At 39.9% G+C, this 10381-nt stretch overlaps 1 protein-coding gene across 4 annotated transcripts in view; it reads left to right on the top strand.

Moving 5' to 3' along the window:
- Positions 1-548: 548 nt before the first annotated feature.
- LOC134205611 (proton channel OtopLc) overlaps positions 549-10381 on the top strand; it is a 63153-nt gene continuing 53320 nt past the window's right edge. For all 4 annotated transcript variants that reach the window (XM_062681020.1, XM_062681018.1, XM_062681017.1 and 1 more), the window contains exon 1: positions 549-876. In XM_062681020.1, the coding sequence (XP_062537004.1) occupies positions 848-876 (29 nt within the window). In that variant the 5' untranslated portion in view covers positions 549-847. The remainder of the gene's footprint in view (positions 877-10381) is intronic.

Genomic DNA, 10381 nt, shown 5'->3' with positions numbered 1-10381 from the left:
CAACATTCCTCTATACCAAAACTGTTGTGCTTTGGTTGACTTGCAACCATTAGCAGACCGTCGAGTGATGCTTCAAAGGATGTTTATTTTCAACGTCATAACCTGCAATCATCATGCTAGCCTCATGGCAAATATATTATATTTATGTCTTAATGATGGTTATCCTAATTAATACTGATGAAGATCATGATGAGAAAACATTGAACATGGCAGAACTACCCCTTGTAAAATTACAACGAATCGTCTGTCGGGAAAGATTAAAATCAAATCCTGGGGCAACCTCATTGAATACCCTAGTTGTAGACCCACCAACGCTCCACGTTGTCGGTAATTCGTTCTCCGAAAAGGTATTGTTCGCACCAACGCGAAGCTTTTGTTTGACGTCCTGCTCCCCTTTCTCCTCCACCAGCACCAGACTTCCTCTGCACATCTGTCCACCGCCTGGCAGTAGTTGAGTTTTTCAACAGGTCTTTTCGAGCTGCTGAGGTAATGTCCCGCTTCAGTATCGCTCCATATCGACACTAAATTTGTCAGTTTATGGTAGTGCCTCGTTGGTTGTCTTGAATGAAACACGCTTCAAGTCTGTTTTTGGATAGTGTCGGCGTCGTCGTCGTTGTCGCGCAACCCCAGAACTCAGATCGATAGTTTTTTTTTTCGTTTTACATTTCGTGAGATTTCCGAACGTTATCGCGATATTTGCTGGCCATTTGTGACTAGTGGATTTATGATCAACACTTCTGTTGAGCGGGTGGTGTGAAATGACGTCGCGTGTTAATTCGATCGTACGCCCTTTGAGGACAAATGTGATAAATGAATTGTCGTGACATCAATATTAGGCTATCATTGCATGTATAATCACAACAATCAATTGTACAGGTACATCTAAATTTCGTGGAAAGCAAAAGTGATTGTGAACAGAGCTGGCATCTTCTGCAATGTTTTAGGGAATCCCAACGGTTGTTAAATGCCTATTAGATACTAGATTTTTATCGAAATCCGTTTTCAACACAGTTCGAACATAATATGAAGTTTTTGAAAAATAACTGAGTGTATGAGGGTATGTGTGTTGTTGCTAGAATCCAGTTCCGGTGACCCCGGTGGACTATTTTGCCAGGTGCACTTATAATGCATGACTAGGACGCAAAGACTACTACCCCTAACAAATTTACATTTGCCATTCACCTGAATCAACCATTAAGCCTAATTGATGAGTCAGTGGTAAGAAATTAATGGAAATTTTTACCTTTTTAATTTATACTTTTCACACGTGACATATAAACGCATACTTTTTCCTAGGACATGATTTTATCTGTCTGTTCTATTAAAGTTTGAAAGAATGGTATTATGTCGTTTCATTGAGCATCCAGAACATTAAACTCTCATGTGTAATTTATCCGTTTAATTTGTTTAGTGCACGCCTTTCTAATTCATTATCATTGAGTGGAAACGAATAATTCAAATTATTTTCAAACCTGATATGGAAGCACTTTAGAATTATGTTCCGCTAATTGCACATTTCTATATACAGACTTTCAAAGGCACACCGCTCTTTCAATTTTGTCTAATTGTGAGAAAAAAAGTGAGAAAATAATTATTTCGACCGTGAATCGATACTGAAGTTCAAATACATTCTTGGATCTTCTTATGAGGTCTGTTTTTTGCCCGAGAACTTAATTAGTTGCGTTTGGTATAACGGAATCTAATCGCCACACAGAGCTCAAATCAGTCAAGGTTTTCAGTAGATCCATCAAATATGTACCTATCCGCTTTATTCTCAATTTATGATCGCATTGGCGTTTGACGACTCATGTCGTCAGGTTTGAAATCAGCGCAAGGTAAAAAGCTTGCGTTTTTATAATTTACTCCATTAATTTCCTTAGCACAATAATTTGAAAAAAGAAACAAAACAAACAGCAAATTATAGTCGCACCATATTGTTCCGGTAATTAGTCATAATTATTGACAGTGTGAGGGATGTTTTCAAACTAACTTTATGGGAATTTTCACCTACCACGGACAATCTAAAGGATAAACCCCTTCTGTGGATCTCATTCGTCAATTAACTTTAATTTAATGAGACCAGCAAGCGTCCTGCGAAACGCGGGACGCCTATCTGGATTGCGTCACTGGTTTGAAAGTGGATCCTCCAAAAGTGCATTTCGCATAGATTTTGGCCTAAAAAAATTGGAAAAATGTATACCACAATTTGCACACAAATAATCAGTCTGGGATATTGAAGGATTCTTGTAATTTTTCTTCGAGCGTACCTATCTCAAAAACTCCCCAAAAATCTGAAAACATTGGACATTCCGAAAAAAGCCAAATTCAAAAAGCTTCTACAAGAATTCTCGGAAATCCTGAAGTAATTTTAGAACATCCTCCACTAATATTAACATATTACATGTAAGTTCTGAGTTCCCCCAGGAATTTATTCTGAATTCCTCAAGGAATTTATTTTAAATTCCCTCCGAGAAGTCACTCACTCAGGAACAACTCACGCCTGTTGAAATTCAGAAAGATTTTTTATTAATTCAGAATGAATTCCTGGGGGAATTCAGAATGAATTGCTGGAGGGAATTCAGAATGAATTCCTGGGGGGAATTCAGTATGAATTCCTGGGGGGAATTCAGAATGAATTCCTGGGGAATTCAGAATGAATTTCTGGGACAATTCAGAACGAATTCCTGGGGGTATTCAGAATGAATTCCTGGGGGAATACAGAATCAATTCTTGGAGGAATTCAGAATGATTTCCTGGGAGAATTCAGAATGAATTCCTGGGGGAATTCAGAATGAATTCCTGTGGGAATTCAGAATGAATTCCTAACGAAATTCAGAATGAATTCCTGGGGAATTCAGAATGAATTCCTGGGGAATTCAGAATGAATTCTGGGAATTCAGAATGAATTCCTGGGGAATTTAAGATGAATTCCTGGGGAATTCAGAAAGAATTTCTGGGGAATTCAGAATGAATTCCTGGGAATTCAGAAAGAATTCCTGGGGAATTCAGAAAGAATTCCTGGGGAATTCAGAATGAATTCCTGGGGATTTCAGATTGAATTCTGGGGGGAATTCAGAATGAATTCCTGGGGGAATTCAGAAAGAATTCCTGGGGGAATTCAGAAAGAATTCCTGGGGGAATTCAGAAAGAATTCCTGGGGGAATTCAGAAAGAATTCCTGGGGGAATTCAGAAAGAATTCCTGGGGGAATTCAGAATGAATTCCAGGGGGCATTCAGAATGAATTCCAGGGGGCATTCAGAATGAATTCCAGGGGAGATTCAGAATGAATTCCAGGGGGAATTCAGAATGAATTCTGGGGAATTCAGAATGAATTCTGGGAATTCAGAATGAATTCCTAGAATTCAGAATGAATTCCTGGGGAATTCAGAATGAATTCTGGGGAATTCAGAATGAATTCCTGGGGAATTCAGAATGAATTCCTGGGGAATTCAGAATGAATTCCTGGGAATTCAGAATGAATTCAGGGGAATTCAGAATGAATTCAGGGGAATTCAGAATGAATTCCAGAATTCAGAATAAATTCAGGGGAATTCAGAATGAATTCAGGAATTCAGAATAAATTCAGGGGAATTCAGAATGAATTCCAGAATTCAGAATGAATTCAGGGGAATTCAGAATGAATTCAGGAATTCAGAATGAATTCAGGGAATTCAGAATGAATTCAAGAAATTCAGAATGAATTCCTGGGGAATTCAGAATGAATTCTGGGGAATTCAGAATGAATTCCTGGAATTCAGAATGAATTCTGGGGAATTCAGAATGAATTCCTGGGAATTCAGAATGAATTCCTGGAATTCAGAATGAATTCTGGGAATTCAGAATGAATTCCTGGGAATTCAGAATGAATTCCTGGGGAATTCAGAATGAATTCCTGGGAATTCAGAATGGATTTCTGGGATAATTCAGAATGAATTCCTGTTCAGAATGAATTCCTGGAAAAATTCAGAATGAATTCCTGGGGGAATTCAGAATGAATTCCTGGGGGAATTCAGAATGAATTCCTGGGGGAATTCAGAATGAATTCCTGGGGGAATTCAGAATGAATTCCTGGGGGAATTCAGAATGAATTCCTGGGGGAGTTCAGAATGAATTCCTGGGGGAATTCAGAATGAATTCCTGGGGGAATTCAGAATGAATTCCTGGGGGAATTCAGAATAAATTCCTGGGGAATTCAGAATGAATTCCGATGGATATTCAGAATGAATTCCGGGGGGAATTCAGAATGAATTCTGGGGGGAATTCAGAATGAATTTCTGGGGAAATTCAGGATGAATTCCGGGGGAATTCAAATGAATTCCTGGGGGAATTCAGAATGAATTCCTGGGGAATTTAGAATGAATCCCTGGGGAGAATTCAGAATGAATTCCTGGGGGGAATTCAGAATGAATTCCTGGGGGGAAAATACCTGGGGGGAATTCAGAATGAATTCGTGGGGGGATTTCAGAATGAATTCCTGGGGGGAATTCAGAATGAATTCCTGGGGGGAATTCAGAATGAATTCCTGGGGGGAATTCAAAATGAATTCCTGGGGGGAATTCAGAATGAATTCCTGGGGGGAATTCAGAATGAATTCCTGGGGGGAATTCAGAATGAATTCCTGGGGGGAATTCAGAATGAATTCCTGGGGGGAATTCAGAATGAATTCCTGGGGGGAATTCAAAATGAATTCCTGGCGAGAATCCAGAATAAATTCCTGGGGGGAATTCAGAATGAATTCCTGGGGGGAATTCGGAATGAATTCCTGGGGGAATTTAGAATGAATTCCTGGGGGAATTTAGAATGAATTCCTGGGGAGAATTCAGAATGAATTCCTGGGGGGAATTCACAATTAATTTCCAAAGGAATTCAGAATGAATTGCCGGGAGAGTTCAAAATTAATTCCTAAGGGAGTTCAGAATGAATTCCTGGGGGAATTCAGAATGAATTCCTGGGGAATTTTAGTATGAATTCCTTGAGAAAACCAGAATCAATTGCTGGGGGAATTCAGAATGAATTCCTTGGGAAATTCAGAATGAATTCCTGGGGGAATTCAGAATGAATGCCTGTGGAAATTCAGAATGTATTCCTGGGGGATTCAGAATCAATTCCTGGGGAATTCAGAATCAATTCCTGGGGGAATTCAGAATGAGTTCCTGGGCTTGTTTAGAATGATTTTTTGAGGGAATTCAGAATGAATTTTCAGGGGAATTCAGAATGAACTTTTTGGGAATTCAGAATGATTTTTTGGAGGAATTCAAAATGAATGTTTGGGGGAATTCAGAATGAATTCCTACGGGAATTCAGAATGAATTCCTGGAGGAATTAAGAATGAATTCCTGAAGGAATTCAAAATGAATTCCTGAGGGAAATAAGAATGAATTTCTGGGGAAATTCAGAATCAACTCCTGGGAGAATTCAGAATCAATTCCCGGGGGGAATTCAGAATGAATTCCTGGGGAAATTCAGAATAAATTTTTGAGGGAAATCAGAACGAATTTTTGGGGGAATTCAGAATGAATTTTTGGGGGACCTCAGAATGAATTTTTGGGGGAATTCAAAATGAATTTTTGGGGGAATTCAGAATGAATGTTTGGGGGAATTCAGAATGAATTCCTGGGAGAATTCAGAATGAATGCCTGGGGGTTACCAGAATGAATTCCTGGGTAAATTCAGAATGAATTTCTGGGTTGATTTAGAATTAATACCTGGGAAAATTCAGGATGAATTTTAGGAGTTCTTCTTGGAGGTCTTCCAGGATTCCTTCCTGGAGTTTCTTCAAAAATTCTGCTTGGAGCTCCTCTAGAAATTACTCCTGTAGTTCCTCCAAATATTTCTCCTTTGATTTTTCAGGAATCCCACCTGAGGTTCCACCAGATGTTCTCCTAAAAATTCTAAATTTTAAATTTGGAAAATTCGGAAAGCAATTTAAGGAGGAAATTAAAAAGGATATGCTTGTGGAACTTTAGGATGCAAAAGCTTCAGGAGACATTCCTGAAGGGCCTCGAGGAGAAATTTCTGATGGAACCAAAGAAAAAATCACTGGAGAAGTTCCAGGATGATTTTCTGGAGGAACTCTCGAAAATATCTGGGAGGAGTTATCGTAGGTATTCCAGGAGGAATTTCTGGTGGGATTCGAGAAGGAATCCTTGGAAGAGTTTTATGACACATTTGTGGAAACAACTTCAGAGTGGAATTGTGCAGGAACTGCAGGAGAAATCATCAACAACATAAAATGAGCGAGAACAAAGCGGTCTATTAAACTCCCCCTTTCTTCTTCTTCTTCGTTTATGTTTGTGTGGTGCTGTTCTTTTGTACACACACCCATCTACCTGGACAAGCATCCCAGCTGGGCATCCCTAGGGCTATATGTCCAACCTATTTCTGATTTATACTCCGTAGCGTTTACAATCGTTTCGTTCTTCCACAGTCGGTACGGTTTTTATCCAGTGTTTTTTGTGTCATTTTGTCGGGAGACTCGCAATTTTTTTCAATTTTAACGTCTGTTAGACTTGCATTCTTGTAAAGCCCGTAGACTTTTCCCTATTATTAAAGGGATGTGGAAGAGGTGGGAATCGAACCCATGGCCATGGTTCAGAGTCACACGTGTAGACAACTAGCCTACGGACAAACCAACACCAACCTCCAACATCAAACCCCCTCGGTGGCGGCCGCCTATCCGAATTAGTTTTTTATACAAGTGTGATAGACTTGTTTTGATGGCATAACAAGCCGAAGAGGTTTTTGCCTCTTTCTTGTCGTTGTTCGTTATCTAATGAGAGCGATTTCTGCAAACCTTGCCTGGCGCAATAAAGAGCATACTGCTTCCGTGGTCAGCTTCACACACAGCGCAATAGATGTCCTACCGGTTCTGGCTCCTTACATAGTATGTTCCAACATTTAAATCTGGTAAACACATAGTGTCTTTATATCGATGACGCCTCTTCCTCGTACTGCACGTGGTAGGGTGACTCTTTCAATGGACGAATAAGGATGGCGCATGGTGTGATGCTTGGTGAACGCCACCAGTACTGCTCGTTCTATCGCCTTCAAGTCAGTCTTGGTCCACTTCAAACTGTAAGTTAACAAGAGCACAGTAAACGTGTTTAACGCCTTCACCTTATTGCTGGCCGACAAGAAGCTGTTCAAAATACCGTTGACACAATGCAGAAACGTTTCCTGCAACTCTTTCTTGATCATCGTGTGGCGAGTTCCCTTCAGTTCCGGGAAACCTAGAATCTTGAACGTTTCGCCACAGTTTTCGCTTTCAACCATATTTCAAATCTTCTCCTGTTCGATGACACGGAAACTGGTGGCTTTCTCCAGGTGACCCCGGCGTGGATGATGTATCAACATTCATCGATTCCAAACTCCATCCGGATGCCGTTGCTGTATACCGATTTAGCATATTAGTGCAGCTGCACCACAGATTCCGCAAACAACTTCAAATCTTTTTTTTTTTTAGACATGATGACCGTGCATTTCGTAGTTGCTACTCCGTGATCGACCAGAACAATCGCAATTGCACAAGGAACCAATGGATTAAAGCATGGGATTTGCTCTCCAACCTCAATGTGCATAGTCCGGGAGCTTCATTATTTTAAATGGTAGATAACGGCGCTGGCCACGTCCTCACGGTTGATCGGGGATGGGACGGGATTGATGATGCAGCACTCGCCCACTGCAAGCCGAGAACACCTCTGCACTCGCCACGAGTACCTGTGGAATTTTATTGGAATCTGGGGGTTAGGTTTTATGGCAGAGGTTAGTCTTGGTTAACGGGTTGCCAATGTGATAGTAATGAAAGAGTGGTATATTCTAATTGGATGCCAAAACGAGCTTTTTCGCTCATTTCGAATTCTAACAGTAACTTGCTAGAACTAATCAAGCTGTAGGTATAGGAATAGAAGATGGAAACGGTATGAAAGCTCATTTTCAGTTCTAGCGATTGCTAGAACATGAGAAATATATGAAAGATACAAAGTAGGAGGAATGGAACGGGCCTGGGATTGAACCCACGACCTCCTGCGTATGAGGCAGAAGCGGTAGCCATAGGACCACCAAGCCCGCTATTCCGCAAACAGCTTCAAATCTTCCATAAAGAAGGTGTGGGTAACGCTTGTACTGCTTTCCAAACTCTTTAAATTATAGTCTATCTTGTACAATACATTGTAGTACCTTAAAGAGGTACGAGTAGGGTACTGAGGTACGGTACGCCTTCTTAGGGAGCATCCATAAATTACGTAACGCTTAGAGGGGAGGTGGATTGCCCAAAGTGTGACAATCCATACAAAAAATTTAAATGATTCAAACAAAAAGCACAGACAAACAGACATAACACTCATGAAATTCTCATCGTTTACTGATTTACTGGCGAGTTTAAATAATTATTAGTTGTCCAATCGGTCACAAGTGGCGCGCATCGTATTTGCTCTAGTTTGACGTTTGCTCACTAACGCCATCTGGTTCGGGATTTGCCCAACTAAGTGAAAACAACAGATGTTGGTAGTGTTTGTAAGACGATAAATTGCATGAGTAAATGTACAATGTGTTATGCCTGTTTGTCTGTGCAAAAAGTGTTACATAGAGGGAAGGTGGGTTAAAAATGGCCAATTTTTGCGTTACGTTATTAATGGATCTTCTCTTATAGTCGGTATATGCCATGCTCAAGTTTCAATGCTTGTTGGTGGCCTGACCAACAACGACTGCACCAATGATGATGGGGCAGCGGGGACTACGCCCAAGGGCTTCAAGACCCCTCCTCACGGCCTCTGCGAGTTAGGGCTCCTGCCTAGGACGTGGTCTGGTTTGGCAGTGGACTCTGTTAAACCTCTACAAAAAGCTACTTCGCACACTGGTGCAGATTGCTACTTACGTTGGACAAAACCTCTAGCACTCTCTGTGTACGTTTTAGAGTTTTGAAGTCTTTAGCTTACTATCGTGGGTGATTCTAAGCTTCATTTTGATTACTTTTATTTTTATCTAGATAAGTTAAAACCAGAGTGTTAATGAATAAAGCTTCTAGTGAATGATTAAATTTGTTAAGATTAAATCATTCAACTCTATGATTAAAGATTATGAATAATGATTTATTCGTTTTAGACAATGATTATGATTAACGATTAAATTAATTTTTGACAATAACTTGACATAACTTTTTTGAAAATGAATTTTTGCAGTATGGTTTTTTCTAGAAAGTTGTTCATAATGACAAAAAACATGTTTTTCTAAAAGACTACTTTGATCTATCTTAACACCTGTCAAAGTTATTGCGGAATCTTTATAAAATAGTCAATTTTCACACAACACACCGTGTACGTCATCGGGGGTGACAATGGGTCAAGGGGGTGAGAATGGGTCAGCGCAGCGCCCTCACCGACAGTCTGGAGGTCGGATAACAAAACCGTTCAAAAAGGTCTCTTATAATTTAGTTTTCTTGTCCTCAGATTCATTAAATCTATTCCACAAGTATTCTATGTAGTTTTTTTTTTCAAATGTTTGTTTTATTAGGCTCAATTGTTTAATTTAAAACTCCACGGAGTCAAAGACTGTTTAATATTACATAACATTATTCTGAAGATGTTTCGGACAAGCGTCGTGAAACATTTTTACGAGATGTCTTCTTTGGAGGGGATTGATCTACGAGTTTAACCTCAGTAGGTTGAATTCTCAGCTGACTCGTTGTTGGCTTTTGCTGCTTCTTATCTTCCGTATTCAATTTATTTACACAGTCCGTGTATCCCATTATGCCTTTTTTCACGAACCACATCCGATCTGTTTTGTTTTTGAAAGTCATAGTCTCCGCCATTTTTTCCCGCTCTATCATTGAACATGGGATAGAATCTGGATCCATTTGACGTGTTCTCCTTGTTGGGTCGGTTTGCAATGCAACTACTTCCTCCTCTAGCACTTCTATCACGTCGTTCTCCGAGACTTCAACGTTTGGCTGTTCTGCTACTGTTCTTTCGAATCCAATTACAACTCCGGAATAACTTTTCTTTCCGTTTTTATTCTATGTAGTTGAAACAGTGACCCATTCTCACCCCCATTTGACCCATTGTCACCCCCGACGGCGGTACGTTTTTCAGTACAAGTGTTACGTAAACAATTAAAAAGTGGCTAACTTGATTGATTATTTATTGCATCTCAATTAAGAGGAAACAGTCTCCTCATTTAAGATTAACGGCTGTCATTAGTCGAGATGTAATAAATAACCAATTCACATTCTCTATAACATTGCAGAAAGCATTCACTGGTTTTGGGCATCTGCGTATTTTTTATCATTGATGTTTTCTTTTCAAAATAAAGCCTAAGAATTATCCTTAAACTCTTCTGAAGCACCGTGTCCACATATCGTGTCTTTAGTTTTCAGGTCGAAAACTA

The sequence above is a fragment of the Armigeres subalbatus genome, chromosome 1 (assembly GCF_024139115.2).
Source record: "Armigeres subalbatus isolate Guangzhou_Male chromosome 1, GZ_Asu_2, whole genome shotgun sequence".
Lineage (NCBI taxonomy): Eukaryota > Metazoa > Arthropoda > Insecta > Diptera > Culicidae > Armigeres > Armigeres subalbatus.
Note: the sequence above shows the minus strand (reverse complement) of the source record. Positions and strands in the feature narration are given on the sequence as shown.